Here is a 16210-nt window from a genome sequence, read left to right on the forward strand (position 1 = left end):
GAGATCTTATTTAACAATAAAAATGGAATTCAACTTTTGGCTCTATATTTTGTCATCCTTCCTGTATTTTCATGTACGGCACCACCCTGGCTATTCATGCAGCTATTTGCCCCTACAGTCCCAAACTCATATCCTATTTCTTTATGTTATGTAATAAAGAATCAAAATAAAATTGCATTTCAGCTAAACTATATTTTGGCTCATCAACTTAAATGAATCAAAATTAACATTGGTTTCCTGAAGCTGGTAGAGGTGAGTAAACAGACATATAGGTTAAAAAAATGGCTTTTCACTAAACATGCTTTTGTATCTTCTGTATTTGAATCACATGATGTGTTATCTACTTTTAAAAAATAAATAAAATTACTACATAGATTAATGAAAATGATCAAACTGGTTCAGGACTTTACAGTTGTCTCAGGCCATGTTTTTGTGCCAGCTCCTCTAACCACCAAAACAAAGTCAAATTCTGAAACTGTATATGTCACAAGCTGTTTATTTTTATTCACTTAGGTCAGGAAAATGGGATATTGATCAAATATCATGAAAATCAACATATTCCAAAGTTAAAATGCTCAATATGTATATTATTGAGTTGAGTAATAAAAACAAACAGCTTGCAATGTACTGAACTGCCCACTATGGTCTTGGTTTTTCTCTTTAATTTTATTTTTGTACATAAATTAGGATTTTGCAAAATAACAGATGCAAGATCTGGCAAATGATAATTTTCAGGAAACCACGTCATTTACTACATCTAAGTGTTTAATGTTTCCTTGAAACTAGGAAGACAAGTTTGAGGGCCTTGTGGACAGTTCTCAGTGGGGTTACAGGAAAAATCTGTTACTGGAATGAGTAGGGAACAGGATGTGGCAAAGGTACCACTGGCACTTAATACAATCAGGGCAGGAGATTTTTAAAAATAACCACAGAGGGCCAAGGATTTAGTTCAGTGGTGCCACCGCCTGCCTTGCAAGAGCAAGGTCCCAAGTTCGATCCCTGGTATCGGAAAAAAACACAAAAAAACCATATAGCTGCCAGGCGAGTTCACCTAGGGGCCAAAGACAGCAGTGGGGGTGGGAGGAGAAAAAAAATCTCAACTTGCTACTGGCTCTATAATTGTAATCTAAGGAGAAGGAGATGAGTGGTGAAATATTATAGGGCAAATGGTACCTTTTCAATCTCAGATAAAAAGAACTTTTCACTTCCATAAAGCCTTCTCTACATGCCCAGGTAGGATTTCCAGACAATGTTAGTTTTGCATTGTTCCATTTTCCACAAAGCATTCTTGAACCAATTGATTTCAATCGTTCTCATTAGTCATAACCATCTCTTGCATCTACTAGCGAGGGTAACTGAAAATAAAATCCTCCATATTTATAGCTTGGATTAGATTCTGATAACTGGCTTCAAACCACTTTCAGAACACTCAAAATATGTATTTGGATCATTATTACACATTTGATTACAATCTATCTCCATATTTAAATGTACAGTCTCTGGTTTATCTCTTCCATGGTCATTTATCAGGGAAAATGGAGCACGGTCCCTCCCATCCACTCAGGACACGGAGACACAGCACCCTTGACACACCTCCGTGTTCCCCTCACCCAGACAAGGTCTAAGGGCCCCAGGGACCAGAGAAGGGCACAGCACAGCCAAAGTATGTCCCTGAGGCCACTTCAGAAGAAACTGGCACTCTAGTCACTCTGTGTCTCTTGTGTCCACTGTATTTTATAACTCATAAAGAAATTCCACTTCCTATTATTTAACCTTCCCATAGCCTGTGAGGTATATTATTGGAATCTCATTCACAGACAAAGGAAGTGAGACTCAGAGACACACAGGAACCGGATGACAAAACCCAGACCCATATAACTGTCTCATAGTGCCAAGAGCAAACTTCTTTCTGTGGAATCAAAGCAGCTACTACATCAGAATGACCCAATGAACAGCCTATACTTGCATCAAGGTGGTAACACAGGACTCTGGGGCCTTCCTTCCAATGATGCAGATGCCTTGGGCATCACAAATTTTGCTATGAATTCCCAACCTTCAGCTTTGGGTCTTTCCCATGAGGAAATAGAGCAAAGAGGTCAGCAAGAATCAAAGAAGGTGGACTGGGTTAACGGTGCTCTGAAATTTTACTCTCTTAAAGTATGGAATAGAACTATGGTTCCTCTACACTAAACACTTACGTCTCTAGTTAGAACAGAGAGTCCTGCACAAGTCCCAATTATATCAGAATCCATCCAGTTGCTCATTTGTTCATTCATTCACCAAAAATTGATTTTTAAAAAAATCTCTCCCATTTGTTAGATATTGTGCTGGGAAGCAACAATGAAAAACAGACCCAACCTGCAGGATGAGTGCATTCTAGTGAGGGCACCAAAAAGAACCACATGAACAGATAATTCAACAAAATAGCATAGATCACGAAAAGGATGATGAACAAGAAGACGACTGTTGATGAGGTCATTTATATGTGAAAACTGACCTTACTTCACTCCCACAATCTACCATATAGGGAAGGGAATGCCCCATGAAATATTAACTACCACAGAAATGACAAGCTTGCTTTAAGAATAAATAATGCATTACCAAAAAGGGAACAAATCAACCTCATGGTCTGGCTCCTAGTCCTAAAGTTTCCATGCAGATCTGACCACTGAGGATTCACCTGGAGTGAAGACAGGACTGGGCCTTTGGAAAGTATACTCTGTGCTCCCTGAGTTTGTCCTGAATGACTCGGGTCATGAGTGAATCAGCCATTTTCAGATATTGTTCTCCCACAGGAAAATCAAAAATGTTCTCATCCCCACTGCTAAATGCTTTTAAGTATACAGTTCTTCTGGGTACATGGCTCTATTGTTTGATCTCCAGGTGTACTTTCAATTCAAACAATGACCATGGGCTCTAAAAATCAAGAGATGTCCAAATCCTCCCTTTGTTGAAACCCACCATGAGTCTTAAGAGCCCAACAAGGAGAGAGGAAGGGCCATGAGACCTTCTCCTGCACCCTGTGTGAATCTGTCATCTGCACTAATATGTTTTAGCTGTGCCTAATTATATATTTGCTTGGAGCTTTTACTCTGTTGTCCAATGTTCTCTCTGGAGGTGTGTTAGTTTTAAAACCCCACTGGGGCAAATCCAATGTCTGCCTCTTGGTACCTGGCCTCCAACCCCACTCAGCTGGGAAATGTGGTCTAGTGAAGGGACTTATTTGATCAACTCTGTCACTAAATATCAGGCCTCCTGGTTACATCCTTTTTGTTGCTGAAAGAAAATAGGCAAACTCATCTAAGCAGTTATTTCTCTTGGACCAGGCTTCCCATGTCTCTCCTTTAAGATCCTCACTTAGGTAAGAGGGATTTGTGACATCACCACCTACCACTGCTTTCCATTATAGGGCACTGGGCTGGGTATAGAGACGTATGGAGGTGGAGGGAAGCGGAGGATGGGAGATAGGGGGCAGAGAGATATCATGGAAAGAAAGGGATGCTACTGCTTTTAAGGGTTCATAATTCAGTAGTAACATAACTCCATAAAACAGCACAAGATGCGAAGCTGAGCAGACCACACCCAAGTAAAACAAACCTATCTGTATGTGACTCTTAATCCCACTTAGAAGACACTTGAAAATTACTTTTTTCCCTGGTGTAGGAAAGATCTGAGCAGCTCTGAAAAGCACTCCATACCTATTATTGTCATAAAGTTTTCATTGTTTATAAATATAGTGGTTTTCAAACTGCTATTTAGAACCCAGGTGGTGTTTTAAAGGTGTTCTGAAACTAACTCTCCACGCTGCCAATCCTGGTGGAGAAAACAAGTCCAGTGCATAGAAAAGGAATCTTTCCCTTCCACAATTTTATCTGATGAAGATATCTTGTCATTTAAAAAAAACCTTAGAAAACCACTACTTTAACACAAGAGTCTTAGAGCCTTGATTTCTCTACCTTCAAGATGGCTGGCAGTCAGAAATCTTTTTTGGACCTAAGTTCTTCCAATGGCAGAAGAATGTGTAGGAAACATGAAGTCAAGAGAAGAGTTTGCCTGAACAAAGTGTTGCTGGGGGTGCTCTGTGAAACAGTTTCTTTCTCAGGACACCTTGAGGGCCGACTGAATTCAAGGAAGATTACTTTTTTTTCCTGGTAGTACTCCAGGAACTGGAGCCTTTCAAAACTACATGACATCATCTTTGGCCTCGAGAATTTTGAATTAAGCCAAAGGCTTTGTCTGTCCAGAAAACTAGGGTTGATTCAGAGGATGTCTTGAAAGTGATGTCAAAACCAGAATTTGATGTCAAAGTCTAATCCTTCCAGCAAAAAGTCAAGCAAGTTCTTTCAGATTAAAAATCATGGTTCTGTCTCAACTAATGGGAAGAAAAGGGTTGCTAACAAATTCTCTTAGAAGGTACAGATTGTGTGTCATCCTTTGCCTCTGAGATCAGATTTATTCAGCATTCATTTCCCTCCTCTACCTCTCCAAATATTTCACCTGGCTTGCCCTCAATAGCCAAATGAAAATCACTTTAGCAAACTACCCTCCATATGTTGCATCATGGTAACACCCCAACCTACTCTTCCAACATCAGCCGCTCCCCAAGACACTGAAATTAAGGCCTCTAGCTCTCAGCAAACCCTTATCCAATTCGGCTGTAGGTGATCCATATTCTAATGTGTTTGAAAGGGTAAATGACTGCAAAAGGAGGATCCATGCTAACCAATCAAAATGCCAGACTATTGTTCCTTAGAAAATCAAATCTGTTCAATACCTTTATGATTTCTAAATCTAAAAATGAAGAGATACATTGTACATTTTCAGCAAAGGCAGAAAAGGCTGAGACAAAATGTACATAGTCATTAGTCATATGCTATAAAAACTTAAAATAAAACTTCTGCTCCTCTTTTTTAAAAATTCAATTTGAGGGTTATGAAGGACTGAAATGAAATAATCCATAATCCACAATTCAAACCAGAAGGTTTGGAATACTTTATAACCACAAACAAAAACAAGTCAATTAAGATGGCCTCTTTTTATAAGCAGAAGGAATTCCAGAGAGATGTCTTTATCCAATAGCAAGTTAACAGCAAAAGCAGTACATCTACAAATGTTATACTTGCAGTTTTTGACTGTTATGAATATTTACATTATCCACATTTCTTGACCTATCTCCTAAATGCACACATTTTTCTCAAGAATCAGATAATATCTCTGCTTAAACATCTGTTAAAACTTATTTTAGGTACAAAGAATGGACTCAAAGATCCCATTAACAAAATCAGGTTATTAGATCCTTTTTCTAAAACATCATCCCCAACAGTTAGGAAATATTCTAGATACATATGAAATTGCTGGTACTGGAAGGCACTGAAATGATCATTTATGAATCCCTTTCCTCTCAGTGATGCTGTAGCAGTTGATAAAAGTTCATACAAAATTCCCAGCAAAATAAAAATTTGAAGAATGCCATGGTGACCCTATGCAACTCATTTCATCTTCTTGTGCCCCAGTTTCCTCATTTGTAAAATGAGGTTATGAACTGAACAGAGCAAGACATCTTTTTTGCACAGAGGCTAATTCAGAAAAAATAAATATGTAAGAATACTATACATTCCCTCATTAAAAATGCAAATAGTTACACTACCACTTTACAGAGTAGAAGAATATTCATCAGAAATTTTGTGCTGCTCTTGAGCCTAGGAAATGTTAATATTCTAGCATGTTTATAATCTGCATGAAGAAAAATTTCTAATCTTTGATGCTTGTCTTAAATGAAGAGCTCATTTTGAAATGCGGTACCATGGAAGACAACAGGACCAATAATTAATACCCAATGTTGCCGAAAGCCTTGAATTAACATCACTAGAACAGCATGAAACAGAAGGATTTTCTAGTTCTCAAGCTCAGACCCACTGAGAGTTTATATCTGGGGGTAAAGACAACTATTTATACTTCAAAGTCCCCCTCTGAAAACCTGAGCTCCAGTTCTTGAGTAGTCCTTGGGAGCCTGATCTAGATGACTCTAAGATCTCTTTGAGCTCTAAATGATACAAGCCTTCACTTGTTTCTGATATTAGATAATCTCAGAGATAAATGTTTTCTAGTAACTCTGTGATGACAACCTGAGAAGTTCTCAAACTGGACATCATTGTACATTTCCTGGATTGACTTCAAAACAATCCTCATTGAACATCTCACAGTTCAAGAGAAAAATGTATTATGTACTTAGGAGGTCCAAAAGCTTAGATATAGAATGATAGCGGCAAATTTATGTTCCTAAGAGCCAACGGGAAGTAGAAAGGAAGAAGGGAAGAAAGGAAGGAATGGAGAAAAAAGGGAAGAATTTCTTTAAAAATTCTGTTCCTAACCAGATAAGGGGCAGATACCAGTCTGGTCTTAGATATTCCCCACCCCAGTAAAAGGATCAGAATAGGCTGTCCCCAAAATAGGCTACTCTGACATAAGGAACATGTGCCCTGAAGGCAACTGAAAATCAGATGCAAGAAGAACTCTCTGCTCTTCCCCTTCTCTTCTTAAAAATGGCATAAATTTTCCTCTGTAGATGTACCTCCCAGCACAGTATCAGAGAAATAAAAAAAAAAGAGTGACTCTCATCATTAGAGATAGAAGCTGACAACCTTCTGTGCAGCGTGCTCCCCTCAGCCTACAACATAATTCTGTGGTGCTGCATCCCGGGGCTCTCCTCACTTGATTCCATCTTCCTTGCATTCTTCTCTCTACAAAATGCCCTTCCTGGTTACTTGTCCCAGCCACCTAAGCTACCAACATGAGTTACTCGAACTCTTTATGCTCCAATTTTATTTGACACCTATCCCCCCACCCCAATTTGACTCATTCTTCTATAAGGGCATGATCATTCATGTCTAAATCCCATCTATTCTCCCCAAATCTGTTCAAGTGACATCTGAGCCATTATGCCTTCCTTCCTTTATCTCTGCAGGGAAAAGTACCTCTAGAGGGCACCAGTCTTTTTCCATCTTGTCTTGTAATTATAGTTGCTGTCTTTCTTGAATAGTAAACAATTTAAGGAACAGAACCATTGTTTCTATATCTTGCTTCTCCTGCAGTGTCTAACACATCCCTTGTACACATAAGATATCCAGTATGTTGTCAGGTGATTTGCTGATTATATGGCCATTCATTCATTCATTTAATAAAGGAACAAATCCTATTTTTTTTTATCAAAGATACCACAAATGCTTTGAAACTTAACAGAAGTTTCTTCTTTATATTCTACATCAATTTTCCATTGCATGTGGGGGAAAAATCTTTGTAAAGATACAGAAGATAGGGGCTGGGGCTTTAGCTCAGTGGTTCCGCCACCTGCCTCGCAAGAGCAAGGACCTGAGTTCGATGCCCGGTACAAAAAAAAAAAAAAAAATACAGAAGATACAAAAGCAGGAAAAACTGATTCTGTGAAATTTGCTGGCACTCTTCCTATGAGTGAATAACAAAAAGTTCCTGAGTTTAAAAAGATGTTTCATAATATTGTGTAATATCATATCTGCAGTCATAGCTCATAAAAATGTGTACTTCTATTCTTAACATTAAAAGTTAGACTTAAAAGTTTGAACTCCCAAGTTTATGAAACTGTTAACATCTTTTTCACTGGATGAAAGCTATAATTAAGTCAAGATTTTGCAAAACTATGACCTACAGTGGCAAAGTCCATATCTTGGTCCTATCAACAGATTCAACCAAGTGAAAAATTATAGCATTTGTTTTTACATAAGGCACTTGATAAATATTTCCATTAAATTCATATCTACAAAATATACATTTTACATGTAGTTCATTATTACCTTTCTTTATAAACACATAGTTCATATATAAAATTAACATTTTATGTGTACAAATACCCACATCAAAGAAGTTTTAGTCAGAATTCACAAAAGATATCTCTATAGTAAATACCAGATTATCTGAATCACATATTATTTGTCATCTTTTCCCATGCTAAGCCCCTGACATAAAACCATTATATTAGTTTATGGAACAATATGATTTATCTGGCAAGAAACACTGGTTACTGCTTTTGAGCTAAAATAAATTTATTTTCTTGACTTTCTGTTTCTTACTGTCATTTAACTATGGAACAGAGATATCCCAGATTACTTCTTAAGGAAAGAAAAAAATAATTTCTTTCTCAATTGCAGAAGAAACTGCACAACTTAATCTGATCATTGTGTGGAGGAAAAAATATTTCCAGTGACGACATCTTCCTATGTCAATTGATTTTATTACAGATGTCATCTCTGTGTGCTACATTAATGCAGCTCTTTTTTCTTACTTCAAGATCTTAATCTCAGTTTGTTGCTCTAACATTTTATTGGTTCAGAATACATGCTGTAAAAATCCATGGCCATCAAACTTTCCTGTGGGCTAAAAATAACCCATTCCTGTCAGTTAGAATTAGCTGATAAAAGAGTGTCAGAGCTTGTTCTGAGTAAGTTTGATAACTTCCTGTTTATGCAGCAATGACCCTTGTCTAATAAAGCTTCTTTGCCCTAGAATGAGAGGAGATTCTGCTGCATTCTATTCCTTAATGGCCAATCCTGATTACTTTTGAAAGCTTTTAATACATTTCCCATATTAGACATGAACAGATGTCAGATATGTTGCCAAGGGAAATTTCTTTTATGCAATCTTGGCTTGTTGTACAATAATAGCCCTTTCTCAACATGGGAAAAAATTACAGACCCAACTAATTTCCCTGACAGGGGAGAGTTACATATGTTTTCCACTTGTAGTTTTTATGACAAGTTTACAATTTTGCCAAACCTGGAACTAATTGTGACGGTTTCCAAAAGCAGCCCCATAAACCCCCAAAAGTGTAGAGCCATTTGAAAAGGCAGTCAATGACAGTTTGCTTTTGCATTTTCTCCATTTTGGCCAAAGAGGGGGAAAGTTAGGTTGCAAAAGTATTTCATTTAAGTTGCTTAAACACTTACTGTTTCATATCCTCCCAGTTTTTGAGCAGCTTGAAACATAGTCCAAAGGTTAACTGTTAGAGGGACAATAAGTATTTAGATAAGCATTGCATTAACATAGTTCCAAGAAACGTCATTTAAAACATTTTGTTTTGTTTTTCCAATGAGAAAGAGAAAAAAGAAAGAAATACTAACATTACCCCAGAGAGCTAAATTCTTAAGAAATAATTTGCTAAAGGGCATTTAACAACAGAATCTATTATTACCACTTAAAATATTTCTTAAGAAACAGTCACAAAACTAGAGATGGTTTTACTTTTAGGATAAAGGACAGTATGGTTTCAGTCTTGTTGCCATCAGCAGACCAAGAGAAGCTAAATTAGAGCAACCTTGGGAAAATGTGGGAGATTTCAAAATTGGGGTTAGTCTTGTTTAGACTTTAGAAAGAAGCTATTGATTGGCTAAGGGGTAGTAACATGTAACACTTCCCTCAGATAAGACCTCTCCATGATGAATAAATAACAGCCATACTAATATACATGATAACATTCATAACAGATTGTCTGATGGCAACACTGTGTTAAGGGCTCATGTCATATTTCACTAACCCATGGAACTTTGCACTGAGTAGGGAACAAGTATTTCATGTGCGTGGCAGCAGGGATATATGGATCAAAGGAAGGAAGACATTCATTCACAGAGGAATGGAATCATGAGATCACTTAGTCCCCTAACTTGCTCGTGTTGTGATATGGCAAATGCGTTTTTTTCAAACAGATTCTTTTTGCAGAGTTTGCTGATGTCTATGCTGTTAAATAACTATGCCTGGTTGCCAGCAACTTTGTTCATTTGTACCAAATACCATGGCATGTGACTGCTGCAGATTTGATTCTTTTTATAAGAGGGGAAAACTGAACTTCAAGTAATTCCTTGGTAAGGGAAATGAATAAAATGAAAATTTTTTTTAAAAAGGCTCTTTGACACAACATGTTCGCAAAGCCTCATTGAACCTTGCACTATTTCAAAGCTATCAAGAGCCCTGCCTCGGCCTTGATTTAATCTGAACCAATGCATAATGCAACAAAGCTGTTCATAGTACATTAATTTTACTTCTATTTCAAGCAACCAGTTTTCAGACAAACATTGTAATCATTCCTAGTTATATAAGTTTATAATGGCTGCGAGTGTTCTCTTGCAATCAGTGCCAATTGCTATTAGGTATGTAAATTGTTATGTAAAACATACAGGTTTGACATTCTTCATCAAAATGACACATGGTTTTAATCTAGGAAGATGCGATTGGAGAAAATACTATTTCAAGCCAGAGGCTCATTGCTCTGTGTACCACTAAAGCCAAACAGAGGCAAAATATATATTCAGTTGTGACTGGGGCAAGATCTGATTTCTTTTCTTGTTATGTGGAATTTTGCTCAGCTATGAGTTTCCTAGATCAATTATACACAATGATACTTCAATATACATCTTAAAGTTATTAAAAGCTGGGACTTTGTTCAAATCTATGTATTACTGCTTTCCTCTGAAATCAGATTTGTGTTTTCTTTTTTTTATTTTTCCTTTCTTCTTCTCCTTCTCCTTCTTTTTTTTTTTTTGGACCATCAATTGAACCCAGGGTCTTTGCACTGAGCTACATTCCCAGCCCTCCCCCTTTCTACATTTTGAGACAGAGTCTCCCTAAATTGACCAGGCTGGACTTGAATTTGCAGTCCTTCTGTCTTAAGTCAACCAATATGCTGGGATTACAGGCCTATGCTACTATGCCTGGCTAAATTTTTGTTAACTTTTAACAAATTTGGGGCTTTGGAGATATGTTTTCTCTTCGTGGTTGTCTTGTCACCTCTAAAAGTTTTTCTTGTAGAAGCTGACTTTTCACAGGCAACATCTGTGCCTGATAAGACTACGTCACATTATTATCTCACAAGAAAGGCGTTACAGACACTCAAGATTGACAAAACAGAAAATGTGAAACTTTCAACATGTCTATTTCCAGTCATAATCAGTGGATTTAAGCCTATAAATATCTCACTGCAACTGTCCCAGAAGGGAACAATGTAGCGGAAAGAAGCAGGGAAAAAAATTCTTGGCTTGGACAATTTGTAGATTTAATATAAACAGAGAACATCATCAGCCTCAGATTAGAATTTCAACATAATCCTGAGTAAAAAAATATTTTCCCCCAATTCAAAGAATGAGCGCAATTTTGATATTTCAGAAGTGAAAACAAGTATACTTACTCTGTTTAAAACCTAAATAGGGTATTCTTTCTATTGGCGTTTTTCTTTCTTTCATGTATTTATAAAGTGCCACCAAGAAGGCCTGTTCATCTGCCCTGCATTCTTCACCAATGGCCAGCTTTGGTTTTTCTTCATTTGAGACTTTTTTACAGTTATTATGGTTATTCTTTGGCTTGGCCAAGGCTGACCTGGCCTCACATTTCACCTGGAAAACAGAAAATGCACCATATCAAATCAGGCAAGAATGTGTTTACATAGACAAAGTTGGTAGCATAACCCACTGACTGGGAAGGAGAAGCCCATAAAGATAAGCCTGCCCTGAAATAGCTTCTTACAGGCGTCACTGAATATGCACTGTCCTAGACCATGAGATGGCACATTTCTGTCAAGAGCCACCTAGTAAAACCTACTAAGGTTTTGGACTTCATAGTCTCTATTGCAATTACTTGACTCTAGCACAAGAATATGAAGTGAATGAATGTGGCTGTGTTCCAATAAAACTTTATTGACACAAACATGCAGCCAGTGAGCCATAGTTTGCCAAACTGCCAGTTTCTTTTAGATTCCTTATGAATACATTTCTGTGAAACCAGAAATAGTGTTTATATCTGGTAGGAACATTGTTCTGCTTCTTTATAGATATCATGTTCCCAAAGGGATCACTAGTTAAAGTCCTGAACAAACCTTGCCTTCTTAATAAATAATCCCATATTATACACTTTGTATCAAAATGAATGGCAAGTTTATTTCTTCATAGTAAACTTATATTGCTACTACTTATGCCAGCAACTTGGAAAATCTTGTCAATGCCCGCAGATGCTAGGACCAGGAGTATGAGCAAGGTCTCTGCTGCCTGTCACCTGAAGGTGATGCTTAGATACAAGTTCAGTAGGAAACAGAAGATCCCAATCTTTAATGAGGACTTCTTGCTTTTCAATCAGCACTGAGAATATAATAGCAGATGTTCATTTATTACAAAAGAAAGAGTAGAGGTCAGCTAAAAACCCAAGAAGACTCAGTGAAAAGCTCTAAAATTAAGAAATAAATGGTGGTAAATGCTCCAGATGTTCTTCCTTCCACACTACAGGCGGATATGGAACTCAGCATATTGAGCTTGCTAACCTAATGTTCCCTCTTCGCTGCCATGTTCTACACGGGGCCTTTGATGGTTGTTAAATATAACGCTAAGTTGCTGAGCTATTTTAATTGTACAAGGGGGAAGTACAAAGGGTCAGACTGGGAGTTCAAGTGCGCCCATGGGGAATGTGTACACTCCAATATTCTTTACATCTCCATATCTAACATCGGGCAGGAAGAGGGCAAGTGCTGGGGAAATGTTATGAATAAAAATGTCCTATAGATTCTGCAATGTTCTCTTTTTTGGGTTTTTGAATCCTTTTTCTTTCCCTGCAGATCATCCTTCCAAACACTAAGAACATAAAAGACTTTGCTTATTTATTAAGGAGAAGAACATCCCCTGCAAGGGTTTTCTTTATTGCTTATTCTCTCATGTGAACACACTAGTTTAATGAGAGTGGTCCTGGATAAATAGAACTTCCTGCACAACTCACAGCGGGGCCTCTAGAAAAGATTTTAATTTTTAAAGAGCTGTGAAAATGGGATTAAAACTTTTTTCCACATGTAGAATTTTTACTTACAGTATTTAAAAACTTCAGTATTTTGTGATATTACATGAAGGTGAGCATCCTGTGAAACTTTATGTTGTCATCATCTTTCACTGTCCATTATAGGTTGCAGAGTCTAAATTCTGATGAAATTTATAATTTAGTGGTTTCTTGAAATGCTAAAATCATGTGTGTTTTAATCTATATTGCCTTCCAGCCTTTTCTCAGTGTTTACTAGGTAGCCAGGCCCAATTGTAAGTGGCGTTTAAGTATTAGTTATTTCATTTCATGCTCACAACAGTAATGAGGTGGTTTATTAGTCTCATATCAGAAATGGGAAACCTGAAGTACAGGTAAAATGAGTTAACATATACAAATTCATAAGATCAGGTACAAGATCCTAAGTGGTGAGTTTCTGTGTAGAACCTAGGTAGTCTCACTCTAGCTAGGGCTTGTAGTTTTGAATACTATGCTTTACTGACACTCTTAATAAAAATGCAAAATTGGCTATCAAAACAAACTTCCAATTAAAAGGCCTATCTTATTACTAGGCATTATAAAACTTGCTGCTTAGAAATGTGATTTATCAAATGAGATACAGACATGTAGACTAAGCCCAGGAAGGAAACTGCTAGCAATGGAGCACCTACAATGAGCTAGATACAGTACAATAGGGTTCACAGATTTTTACCTTAATGTCCATAAGAATTGTAAGAGAGATGTTTAACCTGATTTTCCAGTGGAGGAAATTGCAGCTTGGCAAGGTCATGAATCTTTCATACAGCTAGTGAAGGGCGGATGCTTGGGTTTGGAACTCAAGTCTGCCACACTCAAAACCCCAATCTCATAGAAACAGCAGTAGAGCTAAGGGATGTGTATAAAATAGGTAGAGGCTTAACTTGTAGTGCTAAAGGGCCACTTAGCTCATTATTAGGATCAACCTCTGCTAATAAAGGAATATGAGGTTACTCTTCAGTGTCCGGAGAGCTGCTTAACCTTCTGCCATATCTGCATAGAAACACTCAGAAATAAAAAGAAAGCACATGGGGATACACAAACCACATCCAATGTAACTGGGACCCCCTGCTTCATGGCAAAGGCTCCAAGGGAAGCCAGGCTGCCACCTACTGAATTCCATGCTGAATCTCAGTGGCTTCCCAGCAGGCTGCTCCCAGGGAGGCCAAGTGCTTGGTAAGAAGTGAACCATGGCTTCCTATTTTGAGCCAGCCTGGTACATTGTTTCAGTTAACATAAGTGAGCTCTGTAGGGTATTATTCCATTTCTGGGCAAGACTCAAATTCTTTTCTCCATTTTTTCCACATATACCCAAAATATTGTCAGTATTTCAATCTACTGATTTAGTAGAGGCAGGTGTCAATGGAAATAAGACCCAGTCTTCATATTGACCTTGAGAAAGATGAACCTTTTGATGGTGAAAATTAATTGCTAGAACTGCTTTTCTTAACCTGAACACCATAAACCTGTTGAGTTCACCAAGTGTTCTGGGATTTCCAAAGTGATTGAGGAAGTGCTAATTAGAGGCTCTACATTTAATGTTTTCATTTTCAATGAATCATCACCTATTTGATATTAACCACATCCTTCCAGAGGATTGAGTTACAACTAATCTAGCCTCCAACTAGGGCAGAAAGATATGCTAAACCAACAATAAACTAGCTAGAGTTCTAATTATTATTACTATCTTCCTAAGTGACCCCCATTTTCTTCCTTAAAGCAAGGACAATCCCTGGGGATAGTTCAGAGGACCAAATGAGATGAAAAATATTGAAAGTTTTACATTTGTGACATACTCAAGTATGTTTGTAATTTAAATGAAAGGACATATTGCACACCATAGTTTCCTTTTTTACGTTCCTTTTAGAATATAAACCACCCGTTATATACTTCTGGTCTTTAAAAAGTGCTTATAAAATACAAGGTCATTTGACTTCTATCAGTATAGGCCTTTGATTAGGGACACAGGCCAGGAAGATTTCTCTGTTACCTATCACTCTGTGAACAAGCCTGGGCTGCAGATCTGCTACTCTAAAATGATCCCGGGAGAAGTGCAGGATTGATTTTCATGATGTCTTCAGAGAACTCGTATTTTTCGCCCCGTGTCACTTTTGCTGTTTTGGGGAAGCCACAGAATCCTCTCTCTGGGAAAGCAGGGTGTTGTAAAGCTGTTGCTGTGTTCTCATCGAGAGAGTGTAACTTTTTGATGGTGACAGGCAAATTACCAGTCACAAACACAACAAACACAGTGGGTCCCACTCTAGAAGCTTTGCTATGTGGAGCTGTAGGAAGCCAGCATTCATCTGTAGTTAGAAATGGTCGGTTTGAGGCATTTTTGAGAAAAAAATGATCATATAGTTCTTAAAGTCAAACAGCTCTCTGTCATCTAAAACATTTTTTCTAGTTCAGCAAATGATAGGATGGTCACAGGTTTATCATCTCTGGTGTAACATTTCATGGCAAAAGATGGCTTTAAGTTATGAAGGTCTTTTTCATGGTTGTCTTGGTCCCAGATGTGGACTGTCCATTTTGCAGGATTTTTCAAATAGGTGTCAACAAAGAAGTTCACTGTACTTCACACCTACTAGTCTTTTCCAGGTAGTTAAAATGGTTTTACCAGTCTTGCTAGAAGTGTAGAAGGAAGAATTGTAATCCAAGTCTCCAGAAAAAGCCAACCCATTAAACCAGGCCCCGGGAACTGACTACAGTGTGATATTCCTCCATTCACCACTGAGCACGAATGGTGGAAGGGTGATCTGTCTCCTCATAAAGTTTCTGGATGGCAGCTCTAGGAGGTAGGAGATGGGGCAAAGGAGTCACATAGAAAACTGGCTTGTCTTCCACCCCTCCTACAGAGAACAGTCAGTGGACATCTAATGCAGTTCATCTACAGAGCAGGCTCCTGTTTTCTTCAGTTTGGTGAGTCTGAGCATTAACCCAGAGCTGTCTTCCATGGAAGTGGTGTTTTTTCAGATCAGTTTTATGAGTTTTATAAATTTCCCAGACTTTATAAAACAAACCTTGGTAGTGACTCCAAATGACAAACGAAGGAGCTTCATCCTTCTGGGCTTGGGCACAGAATATGCTGGAGTAGGATGTCCACCTAGAGGTAGGGACCAGCACAATAAAAGGCGAGAACAATGCAATCTCTGCTGAATGTTGTGTCCTAAAACCTTCTTGATCCATCTGCAGTATCTTGCTGGAACGCACAGGCTACATGGCAGGGAATACACTGTGGCTGCTGACATCCTTCAAGACTGCAGAAACTGAGGCCATAAGCCACTGGCTCTAGGGCTGAATGTCCAACACACAAGAAAACTTCCTTCATGGTATTCATGAGCTCTCACTTGCAGAAGGTTAAATG

At 38.0% G+C, this 16210-nt stretch overlaps 1 protein-coding gene across 3 annotated transcripts in view; it reads right to left on the bottom strand.

Moving 5' to 3' along the window:
- Arid5b (AT-rich interaction domain 5B) overlaps positions 1–16210 on the bottom strand; it is a 178359-nt gene that overhangs the window by 25723 nt on the left and 136426 nt on the right. For all 3 annotated transcript variants that reach the window (XM_004858263.4, XM_087184810.1, XM_004858264.4), the window contains 2 exons: positions 11207–11411; positions 8976–9028 (listed from right to left, as the gene is read on the bottom strand). In XM_004858263.4, coding sequence (XP_004858320.1) covers positions 8976–9028; positions 11207–11411 — 258 coding nt within the window. The remainder of the gene's footprint in view (positions 1–8975; positions 9029–11206; positions 11412–16210) is intronic.

The sequence above is a fragment of the Heterocephalus glaber genome, unplaced genomic scaffold, assembly GCF_053883595.1.
Source record: "Heterocephalus glaber isolate CG9 unplaced genomic scaffold, H.glaber_assembly_v1.0 deba00001497, whole genome shotgun sequence".
Taxonomy (NCBI): Eukaryota; Metazoa; Chordata; class Mammalia; order Rodentia; family Bathyergidae; genus Heterocephalus; species Heterocephalus glaber.